At 32.8% G+C, this 20,143-nt stretch overlaps 1 protein-coding gene across 1 annotated transcript in view; it reads left to right on the top strand.

The window, feature by feature from the left end:
• ABCB5 (ATP binding cassette subfamily B member 5) overlaps window positions 1-20,143 on the top strand; it is a 114,223-nt gene that overhangs the window by 11,576 nt on the left and 82,504 nt on the right. The window contains exons 3-6 of the mRNA XM_006211710.3: window positions 13,916-14,093; window positions 15,169-15,242; window positions 17,301-17,358; window positions 19,012-19,162. Coding sequence (XP_006211772.1) covers window positions 15,190-15,242; window positions 17,301-17,358; window positions 19,012-19,162 — 262 coding nt within the window. The 5' untranslated portion in view covers window positions 13,916-14,093; window positions 15,169-15,189. The remainder of the gene's footprint in view (window positions 1-13,915; window positions 14,094-15,168; window positions 15,243-17,300; window positions 17,359-19,011; window positions 19,163-20,143) is intronic.

Genomic DNA, 20,143 nt, shown 5'->3' with positions numbered 1-20,143 from the left:
AATATACTGTTTTTATTTCATTTGGATATATACCCAGAAGTGGGATTGCTAGATCATTATGGTAGTTTTATTTTTAGTATTTTGAGGAACCTCCATACTGTTTTCTTTAGTAGCTGAACCAATATTTGTTCCCACTGTTGTCTTGTTCTTGATCCTAGAGGAAAAACTTAACAACCTGTGACCACTGAGTATGATGTAGCTGTGGGCTTATCATAGACAGATTTTATTATGTTGAAGTATATTCCTTCTGTACCTAACTTGTTGAGAACTTGTATCATGAAAGATGCCAAATCTTATCAAAAGTTTTTTCTACACCTATTGAGATGAACATTATGATTTTTTAATTTTTTTTGTTTTGTATACAATTTTTGAAGGTTACTTTCCATTTACAGTTATTTTTAAATATTGGCTATATTCCCTGTGTTATATACAATATATCCTTGAATCCGTCTTACACCCAGTAATTTGGACCTCCCACTAGCCCTCCCTACCCCCTGCTGGTAATCACTAGTTTGTTCTTTATATCTGTGAGTCTGCTTCTTTTTTGTTATATTCACTAGTTTGTTGTATTTTTTTAGGTTCCACAGATAAGTGATGTCATACAGTACTTGTCTTTCTCTGTCTGACTTATTTCGCTTAGCATAGTGCCCTCCAGGCCCATCCATGTTGCTGTGAATGGCAAATTTTGTTCTTTTTCATGGCTGAGTAGTATTCCATTGTGTATAAATATAACTCTTCTTTATCCTTTCATCTACTGACAGACACTTAGGTTGCTTCCGTATCTTGGCAATTGTGAATAATGTTGCTATGAACATTGGGATGCATGTATTTTTTCAAATGAATGTTTTTGGTTCTTTTGGATATATCCCCAGGAGTGAAATTGCTGAGTCATATAGCACTTCTATTTTTAGCATCTTTAGGGACCTCCATACTGTTTTCCACAGTGGCTGCACCAATTTACATTCCCACAAACACTGTAGGAGAGTTCCTTTCTCTTCACATCCTCACCAACATTTGTTATTTGTGTTCATTTTGATGATAGCCATGCTGACAGATGTGAGGTAATATCTCATTGTGGTTTTGATTTGCATTTCCCTGATGATTAGCAATGTTGAGCATATTTTCATGTGCCTGTTAGCCATCTGTATTTCCTCTTTGGAAAAATATCTGTTCAGTTCTGCCATTTTTTTAATTGGTTTATTTGGAGTTTTTTTTATGTCGAGTTGTATGAGCTGTTTATATATGTTGAATATTAATCGCTTATTGGTCATATCATTTACAAATGTTTCCTCCCATTCAGTAGGTTGCCTTTTCACTTTGTCAATGATTTCCTTTGCTGTGCAAAAATATTGAAGTTTAATTAGGTCCCATTTGTTTATTTTGGCTTTTGTTTCCTTTACTTTAGGAGACAGTTCAAAAAGATATTGCTGCAATTTTGTCAGAGTGTTCTGCCTGTTTTCCTCTAGGGTTTTTTGTAGCATTTGGTCTCATATTTAGGACTTTTATCCATTTTCAGTTTATGTGTGTATATGATGTTAGAATGTTCTAATTTTATTCTTTTACATGTAGCTGTCCAGTTTTCCCAGCACTACTTATTAAAGAGGCTGTCATTTCTCCATTGTATATACTTGAGTTTGGTCTTCTCTTTCTGGTTCTTTGAAGTGTACAGTTAGATTGTTTATTTGAGATTTTTCTTTTTGTTAAGGTAGGCATTTATCATTATAATCTCTCTTGGAACTACTTTTGCTGCATCCTATAAACTTTGGTACATTGTGTTTCCATTTTCATTGTTTCAAGATTTTTTATTTCCCGTTTGATTTCTACCTTGATTTATTGATTTTTCAGGAGTATGTTTTATTTCCACGCATGGAAATTTTCCAGTTTTCTTCCATTATTAATTTCTGGTTTCATACTATTATGGTCAGAAAAGCTACTTGGTATTTCAATCTTCTTAAATTTGCTAAGACTTATCTTGTGATCTAATATATAGTTTATCCTGGAGAATGTTTTGTGCATGCTTGAGAAAAATGTCTATTCTGCTGCTGTTGGATAGACTGTTCTGTATATATCCTTTAGTTTCATTTGGTCTAAAAGATAGTTCTTTCAATGTTTCCTTATTAATTTCCTGTCTGGACTATCTATCCACTGTTGAAAGTGAGATATTGAAGTTCCCTACTTTTATAATACTGTTGTATGTTTCTCCCTTTAGGTTTGTTAGTTTTTGCTTAATATATTTAAAGGCTCCAATGTTGAGTGCATAAATATTTACAATTGTTATACCTCTTGATGAAGTAACCACTTTATCATTATATAATGACCTTCTTTGTCTCTTGTTATCATTTTTGACCTGAAGTCCATTTTATCTGTTCTCTTTTGATTTCTATGTGCATAGAATATCTTTTTCCATCCCTTCACTTTGAGCCTCTGTGTGTCCTTACACATAAAGTGAATCTTTTGCAGGCAGCATATAGTTGGGTATTGTTCTGTTTTGCTTTGTTTTATGCATTCAGCCACTCTAAGCCTTTTGACTAGAGAATTTACTCCTTTTATATTTTAATAATTATTGATAGGTGAGGACCAACTAATGGCATCTTACTGTTTTCTGGCTATTTTGTAGTTCCATCGCTCCTTTCTTCTTTTCTTGCTGTCTTCCTTTGTGAATTAATGATTATCTATAGTTGTAAGCTTTGATTCCCTTCTCTGTAACTACTGTATCTACTGTAGATTTTTACTTTATGATTATCTGTGAGTTACTTAAAACATCTTATGTCAGTCTGTTGTAAGCTGATAACAACCTAACTTTGATCCCATCCAAAAACTGTATCCTTTTACTCCTCCCCTCCCAACATTGTATGTTTTAATGTCACAATTTAACTCTTTTTATATTCTGTATCTTTTAACTGATTATTATAGCTATAGTTATTTTAATGCTTTTGTCCTTTAACATTTATAGTAAAGTGATTAACGCATCATTTAACATTATTGGAGTGTTCTGAATTTGACTATTATATTTTTTACCAGTGTTTTTTATATTTTCATATATTTTTATGTTACTAATTAGTATCCTTTCATTTCAACTTTAAGAGCTTATGTCAGCATAGTTTGGTCTTGTGGTGATGAATTCTCTCAACCTATGTTTATCTCGGAAAGCCTTTATTTCATCTTCATTTCTGAATGAAAACTTTGCCAGTAAAGTATTTTTGATTGGCAGGTTTTTTTACTTTCAGTGCTTTGAATATATCATCTCACTTTATCCTAGCCTGCAAAATTTCAGCTAAAAAAATCAGCTGTTAGTCTTAGGAGGAATTTCTTGTCTTACTGCTTTTAAAATTCTTTCATTTTAGACAATTTTTATTATAATGTGTCTTGGAGATCATTTGAGGTTGATATTGTTTGGAGACCTATGAACCCCATGAATTAGGATATCCAAATCTCTCCCCAAATTTGGGAAGTTCTCATTATTTCTTTAAAATAATTTTTCTGCTCCTTTCTCCCTCTATTCTCCATCTAGGACTCTAAAAATGCATAGTTTTTTTTTCTTTTAATAGTATCCTACAGTTCATGTAAGCCTTCTTCACACTTTTTCATTCATTCATTTATCATTTTATTTTCATGTTTTTCTTTGTTATCCTCTGACTGGTAATTTCAAATTAACTGTCTTCTACTTTATAGGGCTTGATCAATGGGCTGTTGATGCTTTATATTTTTTTCTTTTTTCATTCATTTTATTCTCAGCTCCAGAATTTGTTTGGTATATTTTTATGATTTCTATTTCTTTTATTCTCCTCATTTTATTCATTGTTGAATTGTCTTTCTGTTTTCTAGTAGCTCACTGAGTGTCCTTAAAACAATCATTTTGAATTCTTTATCAGGCAAATCTCAGATCTCCACTTCTTTGGGATCAATTACTAGAAAATTATTGTGTTCTTTTGGTGGTGTCCTGTTTCATTTATTTTTCATATTTCTTACATTGCTGTCTTTGCATTAAGAGAGCTGTCATGTCCTCCAGTCTTTACTGACTGACTTCAGGAGAGAAATACACTTCATCAGACCTGTTAGGTGTTCTCAGACCTTTTCTATAAGTATGTCTGCTCCACATTTCTTGCTCTCTTGGAGGGAAATTCTTAAGATTCTGTTCCTTCTCTTGATCCTGCAAAGCCAGACTACATGCTGAGAGTTTCTCATTTGCTTGATTTCCCTAGGTCAGTACCCAGTTTTGTGTGCTTTTTCCCAAACCCTCAGTCTTGGGTCAGCTTTTTGTGTATATGCATGCATGCTTACTAGCTGTTTGCAAAGGCTTGCTTCCATGAACACCCTCAGAGGTGCACTAGGGGGTCCAGCCACAGAGTTGGGAGGTGGTGGAGTGTGGGTGAGGCCTGCAAAATGTTGGGTGCTCATGGGCCAGTTGAGGAGATGTATAGGCAAGACATCCCCAGAAGCTTATGAGCTGGCTTCTTGTTGGACCTTGCCATATGGCTAGTAAGATTTGCACCCCTTTGATATGTTCCATTCTGAACTCTAGCTGCTGTTATCCCAGTCACTCCTTGCTCCTAGTTACAGAGCATACCTCAGTATTCTAGGTGGAGCAAGAAAGAAATGGGTACCTTTAGTGTCTTCCTGCACAGCTGGGAAAGTGAAACCATCTTTCTTACCCTCTTTAATCCATTCAGTATCAGATTTTTTTCTCCAGAAGTATGCTGGAACTTCTTTGCTGGACTTCCCACAAAATTCTCCAAAGGCAGTCCAAAAGAAGATGGTAGGAAGCTTCTACACCATTTTAACCTCTCTCCAGCTCTGCCTGCTCTTATTTTTTCAATCATGATGTTACACTGACATCTTGTGGTAATTTATATGTCTTGTTTGCCCTAAACTGACAAAATGAAACAAATAGTCACAATTCAAAAAAGGAAAAGAGGTGTTATTGAGTTGTAGACACTGCTTAACGGTGTACAGTAAGGATTTAGTGGCTTGCCAAAAGTTATACATGTAGTAAGTGGGGAATCCAGAGTTCAAGTCTAGGTAGTAAGACTCTAGCTATGTGCTTTCCAATATGATAGCCACAAGCTAAGTGTGGCCATTTACTTTAAATAGATTAAATTATATAAAACTAGAAATCAGTACCCTCAAGAGTCACGTTACAAGTGCTCATTAGCAACACACGCCTAGTAACTACCATCTCAGACAACATGGAGAATATGTCCATTTCTGCAGAAACTTTTGCTGGATAGCACTGCTCTAGAAGCAAAACTCCTGTCCTCTGCACTACACCATTTTGCCTGTGCTTTTAAAATAACATCGTCAGATTATTAAAGCAAGTTTATTCTCAAGATTTTAATTATTCCTTCTGTGAAGATGATTATTACAAGTGTGTATATATATATATATATATATATATATATATATATATATACATATATATATATATCTAGCTTTGTGATTTTCTAGTTATCAGTGCCACATCTCCATCTGTATGGCAGATACGTTCACTTGGGCACCTTAATATCAACCCAAACACTTCCTTTTAAACTGAATGTCACCTTTTCCCCAAAACTAACTTCCTCTTCAGACTTCCTAATTTTCATCTTTTATTCTCAGCTTCTGAAGTTTAGTCATTGAGCTTTTACATTTCATTCCTTCTTTCTTGTCTTCTGAATCTATATCCTGTCAACCTTCCCTTAAAAAATGTCTCTTAAACATGACTTTCTTACTGCTATCAAACTAGACCATAATGGATCTACCTGAGTCTTATCTTTTTCCAAATCTTTCACAGTCAACCCTTGACATCAAGTTAATTATATCAATTATCAATGGCCCTGTCACTTTCATTCTCAGGGAACTGTAATAGTTGCCCTAAAAACTTGGTTCATTGCCTTCTACAGTCTTATCTACCTTATATCTTTCTCTGTTTCTGCATGAACTATTCATTCTAACCAGACTGGTCTCATTTTTCTATTGTGAGATTATTCACCTTTGCATTCCTGAAATTATGTTCTTTTTCCTCCTCTACACATCTCCACTTACTGACATCCTAATCATCCTCCAAGGACTAACCTCCGGGCCCTCCTCATCTGTGTAGTGAAACCATTTCAGGCCATAGTGTTCTTTTCATACACTGGAATAGTCATTCTATGTACTATTCACCACGTAACTTCCTATGTTGCTGGATGTAATAGCAGGATTCTCTAATAGAATATGTATGTATATATTTACATATTTATATATATTTTATCCATATCTATATGTATGTACCCATATATTTGAATGTATGTGTGTGTATGTGTGTGTATATGTGTGCATATGCATATATATATAAAGAGAGAGAGAGGGAGAAAAATAGGCAAGGGAGACAGGCATTGACTTTAAAGAATTGGCTCACCAGGATGTGGTGGCTGGCAAGTCCAAAATCCTCCGTGTAGCCCTAGAAGACTAGAAATTCTGGCAAGAAGTTGATGTCTTGAGTCTGAAGGCAGTCTAGAAGCAGAATTCTTTCATTTTTAGAGGACCTCAGTCTTCTCTCATAGGGCTTTAACAGATTGGATGAGGCCCACCCACTTTATGAAGATTAAACTGCTTTACTCAAAATCTACTACTTCCAGTGCAATCACATCTGAAAAATTACCTTTAAAACAACCTTTAGATTAGTACTTAATCAAACAACTCGGTGCCATTGCCCAGCCAAACTGACACATTAAATTAACAATCACATCAGATATATATACTTTTAGAGCTCTTATATGTAATTCTCAACTCTACAATCCAGGTAGACATGTGGAGGGAAGAAGGTAGTAACATTTGAGGAACTGCAGTAAGTCAAAGTATAAATATTAGAGAACATGGAAATAGTTGGATCTTGTGAAGAGTATAAAACACTCCTTCAGTTCAGAAAGAATAACTTTAGGGAAAAGATGGAAACAAAAATTTTTTGTGTGAAATTTGTCCATACTCGACAATGATCTCCCTACTTCTAGTTTATTGCTTTTTGAGCCTCCATAAAATTCATTATCTTCCTTGATCTAGTCAAAAATCCCACACCTTCCATCTAACCAGTCTATCTTAGCTATGCATCAGATTAATCATACCAAGGATGCTTGAAGATTAAGTGCCACTCAGAAATTTCTTCCCACACAGATGTTTTGTCATGTAAATTTTCATCTTGGAACATGAACCCAGAAATGTCTTTTTAAAGCAAGATCCCTTGTAAACAAAATACTTCTTTCTACTTTTGTATTTCTTTATATCCTGTATAGTATTTACAGTAATAACCCCACATTGTTATCAGTCAGGAAGGATTGGCCAAGTACAATGTTCAGAGTTCTGTTTTTATATTACCTTCATAATGTTAGATATTACTAGCTGATTATCTCATCAGTATCTCACATTTGACATATTTCAACCAAATTTATCTTCCTTTCAAAATGGGTAATAAAGAGGAACAAGGAGGCAGCTATCATGGCTAAAACCTATACCTTCTCATATAATGATGACCTCCTTACTGTTCCGGGATTTTCTTTCACCTCATGCCACTTTGTCTTAGTACAGTTTTCCTCTCCACCATGTGAAAATCATACTCCCTCTGCCTGGAATACTCTTCTTGATTTTATATGGCAACTTCCTTCTTGTATTCATCTTTTACCTTAAACATTTTCCTTACCAAACAGTATAACTACTACTTTATTCTTCATCACATTGCCCTGTTTTAGTTCTATGCCTAAAACTTAACACTATCTCAATTTTTGAATTTATATATATCTTTTAAAATCATGACTCTTCATATAATAAAGTAAGAGAATAAGCTCCATATATGGCAGAGGCTTCTAGGCTATTCAGAGCTTAAAACCATACCAGGCAAAATATGTGCTTACAGAGCAAAGTGAAAAACATCATTTAGGCTAGTTAAAAATGTAGATTTCCTAACACATTAACATTGCTGGTCATTTAGAACATGGAGAGAACACCTACAAATATGGTTTTCTTAACATGTACCTCAGAAAATTCTGATGTCAGATGTCCTTTAATCATGCTTTAAAACCATGTTATGGAACTAAATAAGAACATAGTGTTAACATTACCCTGTATTTTTTAATTTTATTTTTATATTCTTGGATTTAGCAAAGAGAAAGATAAAACTTCCTTTAGATAAATAGTGCTATCTATTTGCCAAGGCTTTGTGCTAGATGCTGTGGAGTTGTGCTTTTCAAAATTTGATATGCATACAAGCCACCTGGAGAATCTCATTAAAATGCAGATTCTATTCAGTAGTTCTAGGGTGGGATCAAAAATCCTGCATTTCTAGAATGGATTTTAAAAATTATCTAGTACCTCCAGTGTGGAGGTGCCTCAAAAATTAAAAATATAACTACCATATGATCCAGTAATTCTACTTCTGGATATATATTTGAAGGGAATCAAATCACTATCTAGAAGAAATATCTGCACCTCCATGTTCACTGCAGTATTATTTACCATAGCCAAGACATGGTAACAACTTAAGTGTCCACTGATGGATGGATGGATAATGAAAATGTGATACACACACACACACACACACACACACACACCCCAGAACATTATTCAGCCATAAAAAATAAGGAAACCCTGCCATTTGCCACAACATGGATAAAACTTGAGGGAATTATGCTAAGTGAGATAAGTCAGACAGAGAAAGAGAAATACTGTGTGATCTCACTTATTTGTAGAATCTTTAAATAAACTGAACTCATAGAAACAGAATAAATTGGTGATTGCAAAGGGCAGTGGGTAGGGAATGAAGGAAATGGGTAAGGGTAATCAAAGGTTACAAACTTTCAGTTCTAAATTGAATACCTTCTAGAGGTGTAATGTACAGCATGGTGACTGTAGTTAACAATACTGTATATTTGAAAGTTGCTGACAATAGTTTTTAGGGGTTCTCACCATACACACACACATACACATAAACACACCCAAAGTGTAACTAAGAGATGATGGATGTGTTAACTAACCTTATTGTGCTAATAATTTTGCAATAAATAAACATTTATCAAGTCATTACATTGTATACCTTAATTTACATGTTATATGTCAATTATAGCTGAATAAAGCTGGGGGAAAAATGATCTAACTATATCCTATCTACAAGAAATTCGCTTTAAATCTAAAGACACAAGCAGGTTGAAAGTGGAAAGATGGAAAAGAATATTCCATGTAAATAGTAATTAAAATAGAACTGGGATGATTACAGTAATATCGGACAGATTAGAATTCAAGACAAAAACTTCTACAAGAGACAAAGAGGACGTTACATAGTGATAAAGTGGTTAACTTACCAAGAAGATATCATAATTAAAAACATGTGCACCAAATATTAGAACTCCTAAGTGTATGATCCAAGTAATGACAGAACTGAAGAGAGAACAGTTCCACAATAATAATTAGAGACTTCAGTATCCTGATTGCAGTAATGGATGTAACAACCAGACAGAAGATCAACACTATAATACAGCTGAACCTAACAAACATGAATAGAACACTCCACCCAACAAGAGGAGAATACATATATTTCTCAAGTCCATATGGAATATTCTCCAGGAAAGACCATATGTTAAGACACAAAGTGAGTCTTAATAATGTTTTAAAGATTGACATCATGCAAATGTCTTTTCCAGTCACAATGTAATAAAACTAGAAATCAATAACAGAAGGAAAACTTGAAAATTCACAGCCCTGTGGAAATTAAACACTCTTAAACGACTGATGAGTCCAAGAAGAAATCAGAAAGGAAATTATTAAATATCCTAAAACAAACGAAAAATGAAAACACAACATCTGAACACTTATAGGTTGCAGTGAAAACAGTGCTAAAAGGGGAAATTTATAGCTATAAATACTAACAGTAAAAAAGAAAGATATTAAATCAACCTAAGTTTACACTTTAAAGAACTGGAAAAAGAGTTAAACTAAACCCAAAGCTAGGAGAAGGAAGTAAGTAATAAATATTAGAACAAAGACACACAGAGACTAGAAAAACAACAGAAAAAATGAAATAAAAAGTTGTCTTTTTGAAAATTAAAATATTGACAAATCTTTAAGCAAAAAAGAGAAGATTCAAATTACTAACGTCAGAAGTGAAAGAGGAGACATTACTACCAATTTTAGAGAAATAAAAAGAATAAGTAAATATGATGAACAATTACACACCAACAAATTATATAGCCTAGATGAAATTGAAAAGTTCCTGGAAATACAACCTACCAAGACTAAATCATATTCTGCCAAAGTTCAGTAGGTGTTTGATGTGAATCAATCAGTCTGTAGTTGTAATTTTTGGTGTATTCATGGGAGAGGATGTGGTATGCATCATACTCTGCTATCTTGGCAATCCCACAAGACTAAATCATAAAGAAATAGAAGATCTGAATAAATCTATAACTAGTAAGGGGACTGAATCAGTAATCAAAAATCTCCCAATAAAAAAAATCCTTGGACCAGATGGCTTTACTGATGAATTCTCCCAAACATTTAAAGAATAACTAACACAAGTCTTTCTCAAACTCTTTCAAAATATTGAAGATGAGTTAACACTTCATAAGTCATACTGTAAGGCCAATGTTACCATGATCCTGAAGCCAGACAAAGAAACTACAAGAAAAGAAAACTACAGACATATATCCATTATGAATATTTATGCAAAATCCCTCTACAAAATACTAGCAATCAAATTCAACAGCATATTAAAATGATTTTACATCTTGATCAAATGGAATTTATTGCCAAATTGCAAGAATATGTAAACTTATGAAAAGCAATCAATTTAATACACCACATTAATAGAATGATGAAAAAATTTGTAATTAACTCAACTGATGCAGAAAAAGCATATGACAAAATTGAACACCTTTTCATAATAAAACACTCAATAAACTAGGAATAAAAGGAAATTTCCTCAACATGATAAATTCCATCTGTAAAAAACCCAAAGCTAACATCATACTCAATGGTAAAAGACTGAAAAGTTTTCCCTTAAGATCAGGAACAAGACTAGAGGCCCACTTTCACAACTCGTATTTAGGGTAGTACTGGAAGTTAGTCAGGGCAATTAGGCAAGAAAAGGAAACATGAGACATCCAAATTGGAAAAGAATAATTTAAATTAAATCTGTTCACAGACAAGATCTCATATGTAGAGAACCCAGATATTACACACACACACACACACACACGCACGCACGCGCGCGTAACTGTCAAAGCTAATAGATGAGTTCAGCAAAGTTGCAGTATACAAAATCAACACATAAAAATCAGTTGCTTTTTATTATTCACAGTAGCTAAGATACGGAAATAACCTAAGTGTTCATCCTTTGGCAGATGAATGTATAAAATAAATGTAACATGTATGTACAATAAAATATTTTCAACCTTAAAAAAAAGAAATTCTGCCATTTGTAATAACATGGATGAACTTGGAGGACATTGTACTAAGTGAAATAAGCCAGACATGGAAAGACAAATATCGTCTGATCTCACTTATATGTGAATTATAAAAATAATCAGTTGGTTTTCTGTACACTAACAGTGACCAGGAAAGAAAATTGATAAAACAATTCCATTTACAGTAGCATCAAAATATTTGGGAATATACTTAGCTAAGGAGGCAAGAGACTTGTAAACTGAAAATTACAAAAAAAAAATGCTGAAAGAAATGAAAGAAGACACAAATAAATGGAGAGACATTCTACATTCTTGGACTGGAAGACTTAATGTTAACATGACAAATTGATATACAAATTCAATGCAATCCTTATGAAATACCCAATTACATTTTTTCATACATAGGAAAACCTATCCTAAAATTCATTCTGTATCTTAAGGGACCCCAAATAGTCAAAACAATCTTGAAAAAGAAAAAATTCAGAAGATTCACACTTCCTGATTTCAGAATGTATTACAAAGCTACAGTAATCAAAACTGTGGCTCTGACATAAAGACAGTCATATAGGCCAATAAAATAGAATAAAAAGCCCCATAAATAAACCCTCACATATATGATAAAGTGATATTTAGCAGGGATGCCAAGACCATTCATGTGGAAAGGTCAATATTTCAACAAACAATTCTGGCAAAACTGGATCCACATATAAAAGAATGAAGCTAAACCCTTTATCTTACACCATGTAAAATAATTAACCCTAAACAGATCAAAGACCTGATTAAAGTGCTAAAACTGTCAAACTTTTAGAAGAAAATATGGGGAAAAAATTTATGATATTGGATTTGGCAATGATGTATTGACTATGACACTAAAAGCCCGGGCAACAAAAGAAAAAATTTTTTTGACTTTTTGACTTCATCAAAATTTAATACATTTGTGCATCAAAGAACACTATCAAGACTGAAAAGACAGCTCACAGAAGGGGAGAAAATATTTGCAAATCTTATATCTGATAAAGGTTTAATATTCAGAATATATAAAGAACTCCTACAATTCAACTACAAAAGAATATTTTTTTAATGAGCAACTGACTTGAATACACATTTCTGCAAGGACATGCAAATGACGGATAAAGACATATCTGCAAAGATATACAGATACTCATTATCATTAGTCATTAGGGAGATGCAAACCAAAACCTCAATAAGATACCACTTCTTCCTCTTAGGATTACTGTTATCAACTAACCAGAAAATATCAAGTGTTAATAAGGATGTGGAAAAATTGGAACCCTTGTGTATTGCTGATGGGAATGTAAAATGGTAAAGCCTCTGTAAAAAACAGTATGATAGATTCTCAGAAAGTTAAATGTAGGATTGCCATATGATCCAGCATTTCTACTTCTGGGTATATACCCAAAGGAATTGGAAGCAATGACTCAGATATTTATACAGCAGTGTTCATAGCAGCATTATTCACACTCACCAAAAGATAGAAGCAATCCAAATTTCCATCAATAGATGAATGGCTAAACAAAAGGTGGTGTATATTATATATGTAGACATAATGGTATAGTGTTAGTCTTAAAAAAGAAGGAGATTTTGACACATGTTACAATATAGATGAACCTTGAAAACGTTATGCTAAGTGAAATAACCCTGACACAAAAGAACAAATATAATATGATTCAGTTTATCTGAGATACCTAAAACATGAAAATTCATAAAGATAGAAAGTAGAAAAAGGTTACCAGGGATTGGGGAGAGGAAGAAATGTAAAGTTATTATTTTAGTAGGTATGGAATTTTGGTTTGGGATGATGAAAAAGTTCTATCATCATAGAGAGATGGCTGCACAACATTGTGTATGTACTTAATGCCACTGAATTGCACACTTAAACATGGTTAAAATGTTACATTTATGTTATGCATATTTTACCACATTAAAATTTTTTTTTTAATTCTGCACAGTCCCAGGTGTTACTAATGCTGCTGGTCTTGGGTCCACGCTGAGTAGCAAAGCTGTAGTATAGAGAAAAAAGGTATGTGAGTTCCTTAGGATATGGGAACATACCTTTTTATTTTTATAAACTAGTAGCTGATATATAAACTCAATATTTGCTTTGATTAATTCATGAAGGATAGGTAAATAAATATAATCTAACAGATAACTAGGAATCTTAATATAAGGCAGAATGCTTCAGTGAACACAATGGAGCTTTATGCAAAGTTCAAAAGCAAATCAGAGAAGGAGGTGGTTATTTTCAGGTAACAACAATGAGATAATTAATTCATGCTTTGCAAAACTATTAGTCAATGAATATTTGTTGTGCAAATGTGCCATTGATATTAAAAAGATTTATTTTACTTATTGTAATTGCTAATTCAGCTAACCAAAAATTATCAGACTAAACAAATAGAAAACTGGTTATATAGACATTACAGATCTTTAAAAAGAGGATTTATCTGGCTCAATGAATTTTCTTTGTTTACCTTGTTTCCCAAGTACAGTATGACAAGGACACGGTGTACTTCACCTGGAAATTCACCATTGTTGTAATCAGATATAAAGGCATGATCAGAAAATAAGCTTCACAAAGCACAGTTCTGAAAGTGCAGTTAGCTATTTGTTGAGGAGAGAAACTACATATGAGTTTGATGTAAATGAACAGATCATGCACTTACCAAGGTGAGTTTAAATTGTTTGGGATTTTTTTATGAATTTATGACTTTTATTAAATAATTGTTAATTTCTATCAAATGCAATTATGCATAGAGTCTATTTCATTACTTACACATATGTTAAATAACTGGATATGGTGTAACATCAGTATAGAAATTGTGAACATTTCTTGTGTGAAGTTACAACCTTTGGTTTACAAAAAAGGAAGAATATGCCAATCTGTATCATGACTTCCTTCTCAGGTGCTAAAACTATTTCTGACACTCTAGGATCATTCCTTTATGGACAAGCTTACTATTTGAAAATGTATTGGTTTTTACAGATGCTTTTGGTAGTATTTAATTAATCACTAATTCCACTCAAGCTTTTAAATCCATATTTTTATAATCATCTTAATATAGGTAATATGTTCTATGGCCTGACAAATCAGATTGAGTCAGAAACATCTGTATACATTTGCAATGAAATGATAATTTATATACATAATTGCAATCTTAAGACAAGATCCTAAAATATCATCCAGAGGAAGAATACATTATGCTTAATATGATTTTAGTAAGTGGGTTTTTAATGTTCTAATATTTAAGGGCTATTAATTCATATATGGTAAAAGTTCTAACTTGCTTCCATTTGGTAAACTAGAAAACCCTGCTCCCTCAAACTGCCAGCTAACAGAAACTACTGCATCAGTTTTTTACAGAGGAAACTAAACACTAGATAATTTAAAGATTTTCACCAAAAACAGTCACATCAGTGTCAGGGTAGGAATAAAATCCAATGTCCGGGGGAAAAAATGTGTTGTCCATAAAAGCTGACTTTCCTCCTTTTATTCATTTTTAGAATTTTTTGTCAGCTCCAAGTCTAAGCCCAAAATGAAGCAAAGAAGTTATAAATTTATGATAAAATCTGAATAGGTGAGCTAGATAACCAGAAACTTCATTTGAAGTTGGAAGTGGAGAGGCAAGGTAAAACTCAGCAACATGGTTTTTCAGTAGCTGTTAGGGATATAAAGAATGCTTTGTATCAGCTGATCAATAAAAGTTCACATCATCATGATATACTTGTTAATATTTTATTTCAGAAGAATTAAATTGTAAATAAGATGGCAGATTGTGAAAGAGCTGAAGAAATGCAAGAAAATTACCAGAGAAATGGGTAAGCTTTGCCTAAATTCTATGGAAACTGTTATACAACTTTAAATGCACCTTATCCGTTCCTCAGCTATAACAAAAATGTTTATAATTTTTTAAAAATATCAGTGCTGTTTGCATTTTGCTGGACTTCAACATAATAAGTGGTTTAATAGTAAATTTAGGAAGTGCAGTAGGTACAGAATTTATTGATTTAGTATTTACTTCAGATATTTATTCTTCTGAATTTCTTGTAGCTTACCCACTATATAGAGGGAAAATGCTTGAATGTTTTCATTTCAATTCTGTATGAATTCTTCATTCCATATGTAGTGCATTAAGTAAAAGAAAATATTGGATTATGATTATTTTTTCACTAGATAGGTGTCTATGTGTGTGTAAGTATATATGTTATAAAATTTCCTACAGCTGTAATTCATTAATTTAGAGATTTAAAATGGTAGTGGTTTAAAATCTTTTATTTCCACTTTTACCATAATAATTGTGTTACATTTAAATGTATGAACTGTAAAATTGGCTCCCTGTAGATTACTGGTTATTTAATATTCCTGAAATAAAATTTATCAAAAGAAAATAGCCTTCTGAATCTTAAGCTTTAAAATCCTCATTGGGTTGGGAGAAGGGATTGTGGGGCTTTATAATCTTAAAGCAGTATTTTTTGTCATCTATGAATCATCTCAGAGCAAAATGGTCCAGTACATAAGTAAATTATTAACTTCAGGTAGAATAAAATCAACTGACTTGTGATTTGTCAAAGCTGCCAGAACAATATGTTATAAAGCTGAAAAGAAGAATCAGAAGTTCATCCTTCTGTGACATCTTTTTTAGAAAAATTAATCTGATCCCCTTCACTCTTCTTTAAATGTTTTAGAATCGTGTGTGTGTGTATGTTGAATTGAAAGATTACAGATTTCCCTGAAATCAATAGATAAAATTTACATTTTCATCTGGAACTCCTTGAAATGAGTGAAAATAAATTTTCAATGGGGGACAAAATTACCAGTACACTTGTTTAATGTGTACTTAATAGAACTTCTTTCATTTAAAGCTCACAGTTGCTCTTGAACAATTTTTAACAAAGGGTTAAAAATTCTGATTCACCACTTCACACCCATTAGAATGGCTACTATTAAAAGATAGTAATAATAAAATTTAAAAAGTAAGTAGTGTTGGTGAGGATGTAGAGAAATTGGAAGTCTTATGCATGGTTCATAGGAATGTAAAATGTTGCAACTGTTACTGAAAACAGTGTGGTGACTCCTCTAGAAATTAAAAATAGAATTACCACATGATCCAGAAATTCTGCTCTTGGTTATGTATCCAAAACAATTGAAAGCAAGGACTTGAAGAGGTATTTATATACCCATATTCATTAACAACGTTATTCACAATAGCCAAAAAGTGAAAGCAACCCAAGTGTTCATTGCTGATGAATGGATGAGCAAAATATACAATGGTAGAGTATTTAGCCTTAAAAAGAAGGGAAATTCTGACATGTGCTACATCGGTGAACCTTGAAGACATTATGTTAAATGAGACAAAGTCATCAGAAGAAGATACAGAATACTGTATGACTCCACCAAAATGGGAGTACCCAGAGTTATCAGATTCCTAGAGACAGAAGGTACAATGGTAGTTGCAGAGGCTGGGGGGAGGAATTATTTAACAGATATAGAGTTTCAGTTTGGCAAGATGAAGAGAGTTCTATGGATGATTGATGGTGATGGTAGCACAACAATGTGATTGTACTTAATACCACTGAATTATACACTTAAAAATTGTTAAGATGGTCATTTCTGTGTTATATGTATTTTACCACAATAAAGAAAAATTGTGAGTTTCCAGTTGTTATCCTAACTAAAGATTGCCAGTAATGACTTACTTTCCCAGTGATTTTACTAAAAATCTTTGTGCGGTCTATCATTGTTTGTTTTTAAAATTTTGGCGTTGATATAAACTTCCTACCAGGATGCAGTTTGATACTTCAGCACAGTTTTAATTAGAAAATTTTGCAAATTATATTCACATTGTAACCTTTCCATTTTAAACATTTGTTTTTCAGAAAACTGCAAGAACAACTGCCCAAAGTAAGGCAGCAAGTTGTTGGACCTATTGAGATAGTAAGTGAAATCAGTTAGAAAGCATGTCTGTGTATCAGGAAGAATTTTAGGGAATGTCAATAGTGTATAGAATGATTGTGTGTGGTGATAGTTTACATCTGTTTGCCAGAAAAGAGAATTTTAAGGGAAGAATTCATCAAACTAATATTTCCAATAGAAAAATATATTAACAACCCATAAGTTCCACAATAAGAGATAAAAAAAAACATAATATCCATATAATGACCCAATTTCGAAAAAAAAACTATGTATGTTTATGTATGTGTCTGCATGCAAATGTGTGTGTGTCATCCATAAATATTATCAGAACTTATTTCTGAGTAGTGAGGAATTATGAGTGACTCTTAATATTGTATGTTTATATTTCAGTATTTTCCAATGATAATATATTGATATGAGTTGCTTTTATTATTTTTAAAATCTTATAAATTCTTTTAAAATAAAAATAATTATCTAAATATTTTATAAACCCCATGCATCAAAAACTGTATCAGCACATTTCTTTGAGACTATGTTCAGGGAATATTTTAAGGCATGTGTTCCTAAAGCATCCCTTCCACCTATCCTAGTCTCTATGTCAGCCTGGCTGTCAATGTCATTAGGAATACACACGAAATAGTACCTGTTTTTTCAAAAGTCTAAATTTTAAAAACCTAGAAAATAGCAGAACATAACAAGCTTTATTAAGGAGATAACACATTATTCTAGGGAAAGTTAGGAGCAGATACCCTCTTAGATCTGTAGTATGGGTACAGTGCTATGGCAGTAATTCCATAAATATTTATTAGCTATTGCATGAATAAGCAGAAAAACATGGAATTTTCTCAATCTGCCCTCATAAAATATGTACTAAGTTACTATTGCTATTATTCAAATCTGATTTGATTTCAATACCTTATACATTTTATCTTAACCTCTCTCAATAAGATACATAATCCACAATTTCAAGTCGTGTTCATCTTTTGGTTTTAGAATAGTGCTGTAGGAACCCGCTATAGAATACAATACAAGCATTCAGAATTGGCTTTCTGGTATTTCTTTCTTATTCCAAACAGACTTGAAAATTATTACAGACCTTTATTTACAAGAGAGATGTTGTCCTGGATAGAAAAAATTCAGAGGAATTTAAAATAAAAGTGAAAATTATGATCCATTACATTTGATGAACTAGTTTTTACTAGATAGTTACTGTTCACCACGCTTAGTTGTGTCATTGCTCTTACATTGATAAGCCTAGGGAGTTGAAAATTTGAAGATCAATTTTCATAAGCCATGATATTTCTTTAAGCCAAGGTAATTATCATTGCAGACTTTTCAAATATCTTAATTTATTTCAGAATCAACCAAATGGAATGAAATTTCTGATTTATACCCACATCTGACCTGACTTGTGTCACAGATCTACAATTTGTACTGATTTTTCTGCTTTATTTTTCAACAATTTCTTCAAAGTACTTTGTGAATCCTTAAGATCAGGAAGATTTTTTTTACTTTATATATAAATATGTATCCATGCTTTTATATGTCTATTTAATTTCTTCATCAATTTGTAAAAAAAGATGTTTACTTGATGGCAAAAGCTATATGTTAATTTTTGGTGTTTTGGATTTTTTTACAGCTTTTATTCTACCATGTTTTATTTGTTTTCCTCAGTTTCGCTTTGCTGATGGACTAGACATCACGCTCATGATGTTGGGATTACTGGCATCACTAATAAATGGGGCCTGTCTTCCTGTAATGTCACTGATTTTAGGAGAAATGAGTGACAACCTTATTAGTGGATGTCTAGTCAAAACCAACGCAAGTGAGTACAATATTTACTTTTCTATATTGCTAGGGACTCAAAAACATTCAGTAAAACAAACAAGCATTAAACTTATAATACAGATTGTTGTCTTGTGAAATAGTATCTATATAATATGTATTTAAGTCATTTATTCTTCTGTGTTACCAGGGACTAAATAACCAAAATCTGTATTTGTCAGCATTCTTCAAAGAAACAGAACCAGTAAGGTCTGTGTGTATATGTGTGTATGTGTAGAGAGAGAGAGTGTGTGTAAGAAAGAAATTTACCTTATGAAATTGGCTCACGTGATTATGGAAGCTGGCAAGTCCAAAATCTACAGGTGAATTTTTTTTTGTCAGGCTGGAGACCCAGGAGAGAACTGACATTGCCATTCAAGTCCAAAGGCTGTTTGCTCACAGTATATAAAAAATCATCTGAGACCCACTATAGCTCAACTTGTTTCTCTAGAAATTCTAGTCATTTTCTATCAGAAGTGGCAATTATATCAGTATTTAATCAAAAGCTTGGGCCATTCCAAGCCACTTCATATATAATGTACCCTTGAAAAAGAAGAAATAAAAAATGGCTAAATCTATCATATTGCTACTTGGGAGTTTTACAGTATTTGGATGTGCATGGCACTATATTATGCAGTAAGAAAAAAGAAAAGAACATGTAGAAAATTATAGTACTAGAGACAAATTCCCTGGATAAAGATAGGAGGGGAATCTAGTAATCAGGTGTGGGGAATCAAGTGTTTTCATATTTCTCATTATTACAGGTGTCCTTCATGTATCATTACCTTGGTAGCTTCCTATTACAGGGTCATGTCCTTTGAGGTGACATTATTTAGGTATAAATTCCAGCAATTCTCCTGTACACTGACATAGTGAGTATACAAGTCTTTTTTTAATCTGGTAGATATTGTAAATATTAGTAATTCCCTGGTATTTTACATACTTTTCCCCAAATTACATATTAGGAAATATCTTTATAGCT

This window comes from Vicugna pacos, chromosome 7 (assembly GCF_048564905.1).
Source record: "Vicugna pacos chromosome 7, VicPac4, whole genome shotgun sequence".
NCBI classification, from domain to species: Eukaryota; Metazoa; Chordata; class Mammalia; order Artiodactyla; family Camelidae; genus Vicugna; species Vicugna pacos.
This window is presented reverse-complemented; position numbering and strand designations above follow the sequence as displayed.